Source organism: Saccopteryx bilineata, chromosome 1 (genome assembly GCF_036850765.1).
Source record: "Saccopteryx bilineata isolate mSacBil1 chromosome 1, mSacBil1_pri_phased_curated, whole genome shotgun sequence".
Taxonomy (NCBI): Eukaryota; Metazoa; Chordata; class Mammalia; order Chiroptera; family Emballonuridae; genus Saccopteryx; species Saccopteryx bilineata.
In genome coordinates, this window is record NC_089490.1 from 185,530,610 (window position 1) to 185,546,111 (window position 15,502).

General features: G+C 41.9%; 1 protein-coding gene across 2 annotated transcripts in view; it reads right to left on the reverse strand.

The window, feature by feature from the left end:
- ARHGAP10 (Rho GTPase activating protein 10) overlaps positions 1 to 15,502 on the reverse strand; it is a 294,328-nt gene that overhangs the window by 119,781 nt on the left and 159,045 nt on the right. For both annotated transcript variants that reach the window (XM_066281188.1, XM_066281179.1), the window contains exon 13: positions 13,861 to 13,926. In XM_066281188.1, coding sequence (XP_066137285.1) covers positions 13,861 to 13,926 — 66 coding nt within the window. The remainder of the gene's footprint in view (positions 1 to 13,860; positions 13,927 to 15,502) is intronic.

A 15,502-nucleotide genomic window follows, 5' to 3' on the forward strand; every position in this document is an offset into this window, starting at 1 on the left:
TTGCTGTGAAAATTAATGGAGATTCTGTTTGTCAAGCGTTCGCCTGAACCTCACATACCAAACAGTCATTCAAATCTTTCACTGAGCACGAAATTCAAAATTAATATCAAACTAGCTGGGGCACAATAAATGTAAAAGTCCTCCTAGCTGCAGCATGTAGTGCACGGCCCACTCCCATAAAATGGAGCACATGTTGGGAGGAGAGTCAACGTTTATTTAATACGAATGACTCATGGAAAATATAAAATGCCTGTTCACCAATAACATGTGGAATTTCTCCCCTGGATCAGAACGACTTGGGCAGCAGGGAGGAAAACATTACGGAGAGCTACTATCTGCCAGAAAAGGATCTGCACTTTCTTCCTCCCAAGTGCTGCCTTTCCCTTCAGGCTGGCCTTGCGGACCCTGTGTCTGTAAATCCACATCTGGGCTATGATGGACGGCCTCCGCCGCAGGCACTCTGTGGAAAGGGCTTACGATTTCACTCGCTCGGCCCCCACAGCCAAACCAACCCGAGGCTGGGCGCAGAACCCCACAGCCTGGCCTGCGGGGGCAGCCGCACCATGCCAGCCCCTCCAGTCACCGATTCCCTTCCCAGCCGACGGGAGAAATACTAACAAGGCAAAGGGCAGACACCCAAGCCCAGATCCAACCCAGCATCTCACTGATTTCAGGGCTCTGCAGACACATCCAGACTTGACTGTAAGTCTCACCTCAAATTCAAGTTCAAACACAATTCGGTTTATTAGCTTCTACCTTCTGTACTAGGGTGAGAATGGACTGTAGATTCCCAACACCCTGTGCGGTTGGTCTCATTTCTAGTTTCTAACCAACACCAGAGAAAAGTATTTTTGCTTCAGATCGGACAACCCCCAGACTTGTTGCCATTCCGTGTACAACCACCCAAGCCAGTGGGCAGGCTGCCTAGTCTGGGGCTGCAGAAAAGCTACAGAATGACAAGGAGTTTCCTCTTTCTCTGTTAACACTTGGAGGCCCAAACTTCCCCCAGTTGTCAAATGTCTTGCTGTTTCCTAGGCTCTAACAGAGGCTGTAACCACGATTCATTCAGTGTGGCCTTCGGCCTGCCCTCGGTGTGAGCTGGAAGGAACAGTGTATCTCACAGCCTCGGTTAGGTCACCCGTAACTGGTTCTGGACCTCAGACTCTTCGTATGCACCTAAAGCGTAATAAATAAGACCTGCTCAACTGCCTACTGAGTTTCATAGGGTTAGGGAGCTAGAGTACATGGTACTCAGAAAAACATAAAATGCTGCATATCAGGATTTAAAATACTGCCAGATGCAGATTCCATAATGTCATCGTGTCTACCACCAGGAGACTTCCCACGGTGCTGCAGTTCTCGGCAAAGCAAGCAAATCCTTCCTGGGCTGACAGCGTACCTGCTGAGGTCCCGGATGAAGTCGGCACAGAAAGAAGGCAGCGAGGCGTAACTTCCATCCCACAGCTAGATGGGCCCTTCAGAGATACTTAAATCTTCCCTTCCTACTTCCCCTTACTATTGTCTACAGTGTCAAATCACTTCTGTTCTTTAAAAATGTGTCTCCTCTTTATTTTTTTTTGTTCTTCGTCAACTCCTCGGAAGCTCCAGCTGCAGAATGCTCGCTGTGGTTGAAGGCAATGGCTTTAAAAGCTCAGTGTTAGATCTAAATTTGTCTGCAGCTTTCATCTGAGACTCAACCCAAATCAAATCATGTCTCTTCACTTCCGCTGCTCACATGAGATGGAGAATACCACTGTCTCTTAGGGTATTTGTGGAAACGCACATGAGAAGCAGGACCCTTACGACCCGGCTAGTCTCTAGCTTCTTGCCTTCACAACCACTAAACCCACCCATGTCCTATGTGTCCTTCCTCCCATTCCCTAAGTGCAAAGATCCCCAAAGAGTCTGCCCTTTGCTCCATTACTGTCTTACCTCACCATCTACCCAAAGGTCTTTCTGACATCAAAACTTTATCTCTCTCTGCCTGACTAGGCAGTGGCGCAGTGGATAAAGCATCGGACTGGGATGCGGACAACCCAGGTTCGAGACCCCGAGGTCGCCACTTAAGCGCGGGCTCATCTGGCTTGAGGAAAAAACTCACCAGTTTGGACCCAAGGTCGCTGGCTCGAGCAAGGGGTTACTCAGTCTGCTGAAGGCCCACGGTCAAGGCACATATGAGAAAGCAATCAGTGAACAACTAAGGTATCGCAACAAAAAACTGATGATTGATGCATCTCGTCTCTCTCGGATCCTGTCCGTTCCTGTCTGTCTGTCCCTAACTATCCCTCTCTCTGACTCTCTCTCTGTCCCTGTAAAAAACACAACAACAAAAAACACTTTACCTCTCTGAAAACGATACCCAACATCCCCTCTCGCCTTCACCTACTTCCGACAGAAACATCACAGGTACCTAGAATTCTGAATATCTAAAACCCGTCAATATTCCTCCCAAACCACCTGCTCCTCTCGCATTCTCTGTCTTGGCTCAAGATGTCATCAATGACCTGGGCTGGCAGGCTTAGAGTCAGTTTCTACTTGTACTTTTCCCTTACCTCCTACAGCCAGCAGCTCACCAGATTCTGTTTTTCTGCCTAGTCTCTCTTCTTATCTATCCCTTCTTCCCATTGACAATGCCTCAGTTTATACCTCCATCATCTTTTATCTGGATTATTTCTAAAACCCAACCAGCCATTCTACCTCCCATCTCCCCCAGCCACCCACTCCCATCAATTCCACTTCCTGTCAGAGATCTGAACACACCACTGATCAAACCTGGTGGTGTCTCAACCTTACACCTGGGATCTGCCCACTGACCTCCTCTGCCAGCAACGCGCAGAGTAGGTGACAGCATCTACTCCAGTATCTCCCTCTGGAGCAAAGATCAGGTTTACGTGCAATTTTGGAAAACAGAAATGACGACACCAACTAGATCAAAGAACAGACATGCATGCCCACTATTAAGAGTCCAGTTTCCTAAATTCAAAATTCTTCTCCTACTGTGTGTGCAAATATCATCTGATCCGGCCTGACCTGTAGTGGCGCAGTGGATAAAGCGTCGACCTGGAATGCTGAGGTGGCTGGTTCAAAACCCTGGGCTTGCTGGTCAAGGCACATATGGGAGTTGAAGCTTCCTGCTCCTCCCCCCCCCCCTTCTCTCTCTCTCTCTCTCTCTCTCCTCTAAAATGAAAAAAGAATTAAAAATAAACAAATATCATCTGACCCCCTTTGCAGTGACCTGGGGAAACAGGGCTCAGGGTACTAACATGAAATGTGATACTGTGGCTGCTGAGAGTGAGAAGCTGTCCTTCCTCTCTGGTCCAGGGGTCTTGTGTCCTCTACCAGCACCCATGAAACTACGCAGAATAATTTGTTCACAAAGAAGTAGCATTAAATCTCAAAGCCTTCACTATCTGGAAACTAGATGGAAGCTAACCTTTAAGACCAGGAACATTTCTGCACCATTTTTTCCTCCAGTATCTTTTCTATAGGAAATACCCAGAAAGTGTTGGCTCAAGCCCATTTCACATGTGCATGGTCCAAAAATAGGAAAGTATGAAAATAAGCTAGAATGGAGGGGACAGCTGAATAAAGGTGCATCTTATTTTCAAACTCACCATTCACATAACTTAAGTGTAAGTCATAACAGAATGTTACTTATATAAATCAGCAAAGAGACTCGAAGTCAAGGCAAGAGCTGGCTGTTGCAACTGGCAAGGTTCCTCGAATCCCTTCTCTGTAGAGGTCCGAACATTAGAAAAGGCCTGGAAGTAGCTGTCCCTGCTGCCACAGGCCCCTCCATCCGGGACAAAACAATTCTGGGTAGTCTTGGAGGATTCTTTTTTTTTTTTTTCCCCTTTTTTTTAAAATTAATTTTAATTGGGTGACATTGATAAATCAGGGTTCATATGTTCAGAGAAAACATCTCTAGGTTACTTTGACACTTGATTATGCTGCATTCCCACCACCCAAAGTCCAATTGTCTTCCGTCACCTTCTAACTAGTTTTCTTTGTGCCCCTCCCCTCCCCCAACTCCCTCCCTCTCCTCCCCCCACACTGTAACCCCCACACTCTTGTCCATGTCTCTGAGTCTCATTTTTATGTCCCACCTATATATGGAATCATATAGTTCTTAGTTTTTTCTGATTTATTATTTCACTCAGTATAATGTTATCAAGGTCCATCCATGTTGTAAATGATCAATGTCATCATTTCTTATGGCTGAGTAGTATTCCATAGTATATATGTACCAAAGCTTTTTAATCCACTCATCCTCTGATGGACACTTGGGCTGTTTCCAGATCTTCGCTATTGTGAACAATGCTGCCATAAACATGGGGGTGCATTTCTTCTTTTCAAACAGTGCTATGGAGTTCTTGGGGTATATTCCTAAAAGTGGAATAGCTGGGTCAAAAGGCAGTTCGATTTTAATTTCTTCAGGAATCTCCATACTGTTTTCCACAGTGGCTGCACCAGTCTGCATTCCCACCAGCAGTGCAGGAGGGTTCCCTTTTCTCCACATCCTCACCAGCACTTATTCTGTGTTGTTTTGTTGATGAGTGCCATTCTAACTGGTGTGCGGTGATATCTCATTGTGGTTTTAATTTGTATTTCTCTAATGATTAGTGATGTTGAGCATTTCTTAATATGCCTATTGGCCATCTGTATGTCCTCTTTGGAGAAGTGTCTATTCATTTCTTTCACCCATTTTTTGATTGAATTGTTTGTCTTCCTGGTATTGAGTTTTACAAGTTCCTTATAAATTTTGGTTATTAACCCCTTATCAGACATATTGTCAAATATATTCTCCCATTGTGTAGTTTATCTTTTTATTCTATTCTCATTGTATTTAGCTGTGCAGAAGCTTTTTAGTTTTATATAGTCCCATTTGTTTATCCTGTCTTTTATTTCACTTGCCCGAGGAGATAAATTGGCAAATATATTGCTGCGAGAGATGTCAGAGAGCTTACTGCCTATGTTTTCTTCTAAGATGCTTATGGTTTCACGGCTTACATTTAAGTCTTTTATCCATTTTGAATTTATTTTTGTGAATGCTATAAGTTGGTCTAGTTTCATTTTTTGCAGGTAGCTGTCCAATTTTCCCAACACCATTTGTTGAAGAGGCTGTCTTTACTCCAATGTATGCTTTTACCTCCTTTGTCGAATATCAGTTGTCCATAAAAGTGTGGGTTTATTTCTGGGTTCTCAGTTCTGTTACATTGATCTATATGCCTGTTCTTATGCCAGTACCAGGCTGTTTTGAGTACAATGGCCTTGTAGTATAACTTGATATTGGGAAGTGTGATACCGCCCGCTTTATTCTTCCTTTTCAAGATTGCTGAGGCTATTCGTGTTCTCTTTTGGTTCCGTATAAATTTTTGGAATATGTGTTCTATATCTTTGAAGGAAGTCATTGGTATTTTAATCCGTATTGCATTGAATTTATAAATTGCTGTGGGTAATATAGACATTTTAATGATGTTTATTCTTCCTAACCATGAGCACGGCATATGCTTCCACATGTTTGTATCTTCCCTGATTTCTTTTATCAATGTTTTATAATTTTCTGAGTACAAGTCTTTAATCTCCCTGGTTAAATTTATTCCTAGGTACTTTATTTTTTTGGTTGCAATGATAAACAGGATTGCTTTCTTAATTTCTCTTTCTGACTGTTCATTGTTGGTGTATAAAAATGCCTCTGACTTCTGAATATTAATTTTATATCCTGCCACCTTGCTGAATTCATTTATCAGGTCTAGTAGTTTTTTTACTGTGACTTTAGGGTTTTCTATATACAATATCATATCATCTACAAATAATAATAGTTTTACTTCTTCTTTTCCAATTTGGATGCCTTTTATTTCTTTTTCTTGTTTGATTGCTGTGGCTAGGACTTCCAGAACTATGTTGAATAAAAGTGATGAAAGGGTTTACCCCTGCCTTGTTCCTGATCTTAAGGGGATTGCTTTTAAGTTTTGCCCATTGAGTATGATGTTGGCTGTGGGTTTCTCATAGATGGCTTTTATCATGTTGAGGTATGTTCCCTGTATTCCCACTTTGCTGAGAGTTTTGATTATGAATGGGTGCTGGATTTTATCAAATGCTTTTTCTGCATCTATTGAAATTATCATGTGGTTTTTCTCCTTCCTTTTGTTTATGTGATGAATCACATTGATTGATTTCCAAATATTTTACCAGCCTTGCCTCCCAAGAATAAATCCCACTTGATCATGGTGTATTATTTTTTTCATATATTGCTGGATCCGGTTTGCTAATATTTTGTTGAGGCTTTTAGCCTCTAAATTCATCAGGGATATTGGCCTATAATTTTCTTTCTTTGTGTTGTCTTTGCCTGGTTTTGGAATCAGAATTATACTTGCTTCATTAAAGGAGCTTGGAAGTCTTCCTTCCTCTTGAATCTTTTGAAATAGCTTGAGAAGGATAGGAGTTAGTTCTTGTTTGAATATATGGTAGAATTCACTTGTGAAGCCATCGGGCCCAGGACTTTTATTTTTTGGGAATTTTCTGATAACTATTTCAATCTCATTTGTTGTAATTGGTCTGTTTAGGTTTTCTGATTCTTCCAGATTAATTTTTGGAAGATTATATGTTTCAAGGAATTTATCCATTTCATCTAGGTTGTCTAGTTTTTTGGCATACATTTCTTCATAGTATTTTCTTACAATGTTTTGTATTTCTGTTGTGTCAATTGTTATTTCTCCACTCTCATTTCTAATTTTATTTATTTGAGTCCTCTATTTTTCTTAATGAGTCTGGTTAAAGGTTCATCGATCTTGTTTACCTTTTCAAAGAACCAGCTTCTGGTTTTATTGATCCTCAGTAATGTTTCTTTAGCCTCTATGTCATTTATTTCTGCTCTGATCTTTATTATTTCCTTCCTTCTACTAGCTCTGGGATTTACTTGCTGTTCTCTTTCTAGTTCTTTTAGATGCAGGGTCAAGATGTTTACTTGAGCTTTCTCTAGCTTCTTGAGGTATGCCTGTAATGCTATGAACTTCCCTCTCAGGACTGCTTTTGCTGTGTCCCATAAATTTTGAGTTGATGTATACTCGTTATCATTCGTTTCTAGGAATTTTTTAATTTATTCTTTGATCTCATTGTTAACCCATTCGTTATTTAATAACATGCTATTTAGTTTCCAAGTGTTTGAGTATTTTTCAGTTTTTCTGTTGTGGCTGATTTCTAGTTTCATGCCACTGTGATCAGTGAAAGTGCTTGATATGATTTCAATCTTCTTAAATTTGTTGAGACCACTTTTGTGCCCTAACATGTGGTCTATTCTAGAGAATGTCCCATGAGCACTTGAAAAAAAATGTATATTCTCCTGTTTTAGGGTGAAAGGTTCCGAAGATATCTAATAAATCGAGTTGATCTAGTATGTCCTTTAAGTCTGCTGTTTGTTAATTTTCTTTCTTGAGGATCTACCTAGTGATGTTAGTGGGGTATTGAAATCCCCTACTATTATAGTATTGCTGTTGATCTCGCCCTTTAAATCCATCAGTCTGCTTTATATATTTAAGTGCTCCTATATTAGGTGTGTAGATATTTATAACAGTTATATCTTCCTGTTGGATTGCTCCCTTTATCATTATGTAGTGACCTTCTTTATATCTTACTATAGTCTTTGTTTTAAAGTCCATTTTGTCTGATATAAGTATTGCTACCCCAGCTTTTTTTTTCATTTCCATTTGCATGAATTTTTTTTCCATCCTTTTATCTTCAGTCTATGTGCATGTTTTGATTTAAGATGTGTCTCTTGTAGACAGCATATGTATGGGTCCTGTTTTCTTATCCATGCAGCTACCCTATGTCTTTTGATCGGATTATTTAATCCAGTGGTTCTCCACCTTTCCAATGCCATGACCCCGCAATACAGTTCCTCATGTTGCGGTCACCCCAAACCAAAAACTAATTTTGGTGGCTACTTCATAACTGTAATTTTGCTACAGTTATGATTCGGAATGTAAATACCTGATATGCATTATATATTCTCATTACTACAAATCAAACATAATTTAAACATAGTTATTAATCACAAAAACATTTAATTATATATTGAGAAATATTTATTACTAATGGACCTCTTTACCTAGTGTATTGGGGCTACCATTCCGTAAATAGCTGCTTAACTAGTGGATCTGTTTTTTCCAGATTAGTGGCAAGTTTTCTATATAGAACAGTGTGAACTATGTCATAGGATACACTGCAGTTTCTGAACAGCATGGTATCTTTCAGGGCTCTTTCATACTATAAAGCAGCGGTTTCTGTGGTGGAATCCACAACTCATTTACTTCAATGGGAGACCCGTGGATTCCGCAGAGGAGAGATCCCCTGTACAGCAGAAATGCAGTTCTGACACATTTCTTCCTCTCCTATTCAAGTCAATGGGAGGCCGCAGCACATTCCACTCAAATATAGAGCATGTTGCTTAATTTTTTCCACACTAGAACTTTTCCTAGAGCAGAAAAATTCCAACGGTGGAATCCACCACCCCCAATAGACTTGTATAGGAGGCAGATCTTTTACACTGCAGAATCCGCACAGTAGATTCCTCAGGGTGAGGCCTCTTTCAGTCTATTGGGGGTGGCGGATTCCATCTTTGGAATTTTTCTGTGGTGGTTCAGTGGGTAAAGTATTGACCTAGAATGCTGAGGTCACTGGTTCAAAATCCTAGGATTGCCTGGTCCAGGCACATATGGGAGCTGATGCTTCCTGCTCCTCCTTCCCCTTTCTCTCTCCTCGCTAAAATCAATAAATAACATTTTTAAAAAAATAACAACAGCCCTGGCCGGTTGGCTCAGCGGTAGAGCGTCGGCCTGGAATGCGGAGGACCCGGGTTCGATTCCTGGCCAGGGCACATAGGAGAAGCGCCCATCTGCTTCTCCATCCCCGCCCCCTCCTCTGTCTCTCTCTTCCCCTCCCGCAGCCAAGGTTCCATTGGAGCAAAGATGGCCCGGGCGCTGGGGATGGCTCCTTGGCCTCTGCCCCAGGCGCTAGAGTGGCTCTGGTCACGGCAGAGCGACGCCCCGGAGGGGCAGAGCATCGCCCCCTGGTGGGCAGAGCGTCGCCCCTGGTGGGCGTGCCGGGTGGATCCCGGTCGGGCGCATGCGGGAGTCTATCTGACTGTCTCTCCCTGTTTCCAGCTTCAGAAAACGAAAAAAACAAAAAACAAAAAACAACAACAACAAAAAAATCTAAACAAAGTTTCTCAGTCCTCCAGACTCTTGAAATAATGATGAGACTACCTGAGTATGATTGGCCTCTCTTAATAGACTGATCTCTAAACAAGTAACACACATTTCCTGAGCACCCAATATGGGCCAATGCCTCAAGCATTCTTACAACCCTGTGACGGAGAGACTACCATTAGCCCCTATGTCACCTGGTAAAAACCAAGACACAGAAAGGTTAAGTAACTAGCTTGGTTGCAGAGCTAATAAGTCTTCTAAACAAGACTGTTTTTTGAGCGCATGCTCTTCACAACTACGTTAAGAGTGCCTTCGGAGCCTTACCATAAAATGCCAAGGACCTCATCAGAATCTGAACCAAACACACAAAACCTAGCAAGCAGCAAGACAGTCAACCATTTGTCCCTATTAATCTTATTCAATCATTCATCTGGAAGCTCAGAGCTTTGGAAGCTTGTTTGTTCTTAAAGCAAATAAAGACTACAAATTGAGACGATGAATAATCAGTCCTGACTTGCCTGGATTTAGTATTTTGGTTTTGCATTTGCATTTTTGCAGACACCATAGACTCTTCAGCTCCCTCCCACAGGAGGCTGTCCTCTGTACCCACCCACACTCATCTCACACCCATTATATTATGATTAAAAAGGAGGCAGAGAGCAAAAAAACTCTCATTTACTTGCTATAAATTTTGGGGGACAGCTGTTCTTTATTTTCTTCCTTTTGCACATAATTTGCCCTTGGCAATTTCAGATTAACGGGCAGTCGTGGAAAAATATATTGCAAGTTCACATTTGGGCATCCTCCCTCCCACAAATATTGATACTAAAACTCTACATTCTTCTCTTCTTCCAGGCCCATCTTGAGAAACCACACAATTTCAGAAGTCCTCTGGAAGCAGAAAAATCCTCAACTTTAGTTTCCAAAAACCTAAAATTTTACTTTTCAAAGAAAGAGAAATTAACTTTCCCCTGCAACAAATTTCAGACTGTTGCATCTTAGAGGTGGCTTCCTCCTTCCGTCCCATGAATTCACAGCTTGTTACCAAGGCTGAATCTGATAACTGACAGCTTGCCTAGACCGACATTTTAATGCCATGCTCTAGAAATTAAAGTGAATATTCAAATTATTCACGTATGGAAGATTTTTTTTAAGGGAAACTTCATAAACAAAAGTGGCATGCAAATTTAGTTTTAAGTCATGATTATTTAAAAAATAGCAACTAAAAGAAATTTTTAAGCAAAAGAGTCTTACTTGGTTTTTATATAGTTTACAATGCATACACCTGAAAAACGAGGGATGGGCGATGTGTTCCTTTTTAAGAAATTAGGTAATGAGTCCCCAAGGTCTAAAACCATAAGACTCTTCCACAGGTTATATAATACATCTTTCTATCGATGTCTAAGGTATTTCCCAGGCTTCAGAAAGATAAAACAAATCCTATGTGTTACTTGAAAGTACTGATTCCAGCCACATAGAGAAGAATAAGTTCTTCCAATAATTTTACAAACTGTTAGAACACATAACATTGCTAATTAGGGCATTTTAACCAAATCTATAAATACCAAAGCAAAAAGCAATTGCTTACAAAGTGCTTACTATATGTATCTGTGTGGGGGGGGGGGGGTGCGTGTGTGCGCGCGTGCGTGTGTGTGCGCAAGACACTGACTTGTACTTAGAAATGGAATGGGGCAAGAAAAAATTAAGACATTCTCTGTACTCCAAGGAATGAGTGAAGATAAATATATAGAGTGTAACTAATGCCACCATACAATATAATCACTAAAGGAGGAACATGGACATTTCACAATTAAAAGAAGTCAGGGGGAGGCTGGAAAGAGGATATAAATACAGTTAATGAATATCTACTATGGACAAAAATTAGCTCTTTTATCCTCACAAACGTGTTGAGGTAGACAGTATGAAAGAAATTCCTAGTTACATTCTTTTAGAAATTAAGGGCCCAAGAGGTTAAGAATCTTCCCCAAATGCCTCTTATCACACTATTTGAAGCTTAAACCTGACAACTCCTCATCAAGCCCCAGAAAAATAACCCCTCTTCCACGTAACCGAGCGCTGCCCCTCCTCCGCAATCCTCTCTGGTCAGTCCTCTGGTCTTGGCCAATGCCTTTCTTTATTTTTAGTTTTTTAAAATTACATCTGACATACAACAGTATATTAGGTTTTGGGTGTACAACACAGTGCTTCACCATATATACATAAATATCACAGAGTGATCACCCCAATAAGTCTAGTAACCATAGTCATTATGATATTATTGCCTACGTTCCCGATGCTGTCCATTACATCCCTGTGACTTACTTTATACCTGGAAGTCTGTATTCTGTAATCCCTTTCCATTTCCCCCACCTCCATACCCCCTTCTCTCTGGTAACCACCAGTTTGTTCTCTGCATCTACGAGTTAGGTCCCAGATGCCTCTCCTTCCTTCAAATGTCTATACCGTAATCCCTCCTCTTCCCTCTGCCACAATCCTTCCCCGACACCCCCCCCCCAATCCGTGCGCCTGGACAATTCCTCCAAATCCAGCTTACGCGCTGGTCCTCGGGAAGCCCCGAGTCGCTGGGGTTTCAGCGGCCCAGGAGGAACAAAGGAGTGGAACAGAATGCGCCCACAGTAGATCCAGGCCCGGGTCCGGCATGAAGTCTACTTGCTCAGAAAAGCCCTTGTGGCTTCAACTACGCCCTGAACACAGATGAGGCAATTCCTCCCTCCGTTCGACTGCCCCATTGGACCGCGGCGTCAACCGCAGAGGCCCAGCCAGCACCAGTGCTGATTCACCAGAACTGCAGTGAACCCTGGAAGCTGCACTTTCAAGAGGCACCCCTGGTGGTCCTGATATATGTCATCAGGTCTGCCACTGACCTTTCAGTTTCCCTGACAGTCTTTGTTTTCTAAGCATATACCTGACAGTGCAATTCCTGGCAGAACTCTGACCTCTTACGTCCAACCAACTGCTGAATGTGACAACTACATTTGCTAAATCACTCCGATGTATCCATGCTGTCTGATCGCATCTGTATCATACCAAACCAGCAACGGCCCCTGTGGAAGCCCCCACCCCAGAAAGAATTCCAGGCTCCTTCCCACGAAGGCACCCCACATGTGGCCCAGCCCCCACTCTCTATTTACCTTTCTAAGCCTGCTACTCTGCTGTCCATGAGCCTCTTACTTTTGAGGGAAAGAATTTATCAAAATAATAAGCATGTAAGTAATACTATCAAGGTTCTTCAGAGGCTCAGAAAAAACAGAAACACAAATGAGAAAGTGAGAGAGAATGAAAATCACCGGTTTTTTTCTAAAGTTTGGAAATTCTCAAAGCTCTAGGAAAATGAAGACATCTATCAGCTCAATGTCAGTGTGGGTTGAAATAAAGGGAACCGGTCATAACCCGAATGGCCACTGTAAGAGAGCATGGAGAAGAGGCTCCCTGTGGCCGGGTCTTTGTAATGGATGTGTAAATCCCAGAATCATAAAGCAGCTCAGATCCAGTGCTCCAATTTCACAGGCCACAGTCCTGGCTCCTTATAACAAGGACCTGGATCTGATAGAAAACACGAAGGCAATGCTTCATCTCACTAAGTTGTCCAAAGTTGGACAGGAGTACACATGCAGGGAAGTGAATTAAGTATTCGATTTATCCGTGCTTCACTAGGTCTCTTAACAAAGAGAAATTCAACCGCCAGAAAGCCTGTTTGTGGAACAAACTCAGTACTCAGTTTCCCTCAAGTCCGCTGAGTTGGCCGCAAAGTCCCAGAGCCCTGGGTCACCCTGGGGGCTGTAAGGAGAATGCCTGCCAGCTTTTCCGTGAGGAAAGCTGCGCTGAAATTTAACCCGGAAGCAACACAAACATTTATCAACAAGTGAACAGATCAACAAATTCAGTTTATCAGATAATGAAAGACTACCTCGCAACAAAAAGAAAATGAGCTCAGTGTACACCCAACATGATGAATTTCAAAAGCATTATGCTAAATAAAGAAGCCAGGCTGAAAAAACCATATACTATATGATTCCATGTATATAAAATGCTAAAAGAAAAGAAAAGAAGATAAAAGAAAACAAAAAACCCAGACAGACCTAGAGTGATAAAAAGCGGCTCAGTGGCTGTCATGGGCCAAGGAGGAACAGGGATGGATTGTGAAGAGGTGCAAAGGAATTTTGAGGGGAGACAGCAACCTAGGATGGCAGTAGTTCCACAACTGTATACATTGTGTCAAAACTCAACAGACCGTATTGTTGAAATCAGTGAGCTTTGTTACATGTAAATTAGACACCAGTGAAGCATATGTTTTAAGTGGAGGCCAGAGTGACAATGGAAGATGGGAATATCTTCATAAAGCATGAACAAAAAGTGACCCAGACCGCAGTCCAACACTACCGATTCCCCTAAGATTCCCGCTTAGGCACTGAGAACCCGTTTCAAAGCAGGGCGGGAATATGCAGATAAGGAAGGAAATCCCGCTGTGTGGGCATAAACAAACAACCACATCTTTGACCCAGAGGATGTGCACTGCATCCTGAAGTATTTCACTGGACAACACTCAGCCGTGCGGTAAAGCAGTATAAATGACTCTTAGACTTTACATACCTATCGCCTTTCATGAATAAAATGATTCAGACAATCGTGTTACCTCGTGTTTCGACTGCACTGATGCATTTTCTGAGAATTGTGAATCCCATCTGATCCAACTGTGCACCTAAAAGAAACAGTTGTAAAATATATCAAGGGCACAATTTATTCCTTACGTTTCTCTTCCTTACAAAACAGGAAAAATGATTTGAACTCCTTTAATTTTTATCTTCCTATTAAAAAAAGAAAGCTAAAAGCTATGTATTTCCAACTGAAATAATGTAAATGAAAATTTCAAATATCAATATTTAGAGGAGCGCTTACTGGAATAATAGGACAACTATCAATATCAATAATTTACAAATCAATTTATAATTTAAAATTATTCCTATATTCATAAATATAATCTACACTAAACAGAGGAAAAGAAAGTGATAAAAATCTTTAGGGGAAGCTGTCTATAAAAATTGTTAAGATACATTTTGCCAAAGTTACAACAACGGCTCAGTTTTTTTTAAATTATATGAGTGAAGGTTTTAAAATTACTTGATAGTTGGAGAAATAACGCATACTGTTTTTTAAAACCTAAGGAAAAATATTGGCCCGGGCCGGTTGGCTCAGTGGTAGAGCGTCGGCCTGGCGTGCAGGAGTCCAGGTTTGATTCCCGGTCAGGGCACACAGGAGAAGCACTCATCTGCTTCTCCACCCCTCCCCCTCTCCTTCCTCTCTATCTCTCTCTTCCCCTCCTGCAGCCAAGGCTCCATTGGAGCAAAGATGGCCCGGGCACTGAGGATGGCTCAATGGCTTCTGCCTCAGGCGCTAGAATGGCTCTGGTTGCAACAGAGCAACACTCCAGATGGGCGGAACATTGCCTCCTGGTGGGCATGCCGGGTGGATTCCGGTCGGGCGCATGCGGGAGTCTGTCTGACTGCCTCCCCGTTTCCAACTTCAGAAAAATACAAAAAAAAAAAAAAACCCCAAAAAACAAAAAACCTAAGGAAAAATATTTAAGGAACACTTTTTAAAAATATTATTTGGGTCATGAGCTTCAAAAAGAATTTCATATTTTATACAATGCTCTAAGCACTTAATATTTTATTATTTTCACAACAAATTTAAAACATGATTCATGTAGCAGAAAAGATTATTGTGAATATAATTTTATTTTTTCTCTAATTCGGACTCTTGCCCATGGACTAGGCTAGCATATTGGAGCACCCTAACAAAAGACAATTCCTGTTTCAAAATGAAAACAGGAAAAGCACATACTCTGGTCTGTATTTAGAACGAGGGGACAGTGATACTCCTGGCTCTCCTCAGGGACAGCATGAACTGTTGCAGGAAAACAACCTCAATGGAGGAGACACTCAGACAATTAACGAAGGAAGGAGAATTTATTACTAGCTGGCGGAGCACGTGAGGCCAGTAGCACCAAAGCATGAGCTCCCGAATCAGATTTCCTTACAGGTCATATACCTATGCAGTATCCAAGCAATGGGTGCGTGATTCTTTTGTTTAAGGTTTCCCAGGACTCAAGGAGAGGGGGTTTCGGTGGGGTCACGAAGGAGGAAGGGCTTTCCAGATTACTGGTCGTAGCTACATACAGATCCTGCTTTTCTTGCTTTGTGTTGCAAGCAGCTCTAAGCAACCATTTAGAGAACTATGGGATGTAGTTATTTTATAACTGGCGGACTTAGTTATCC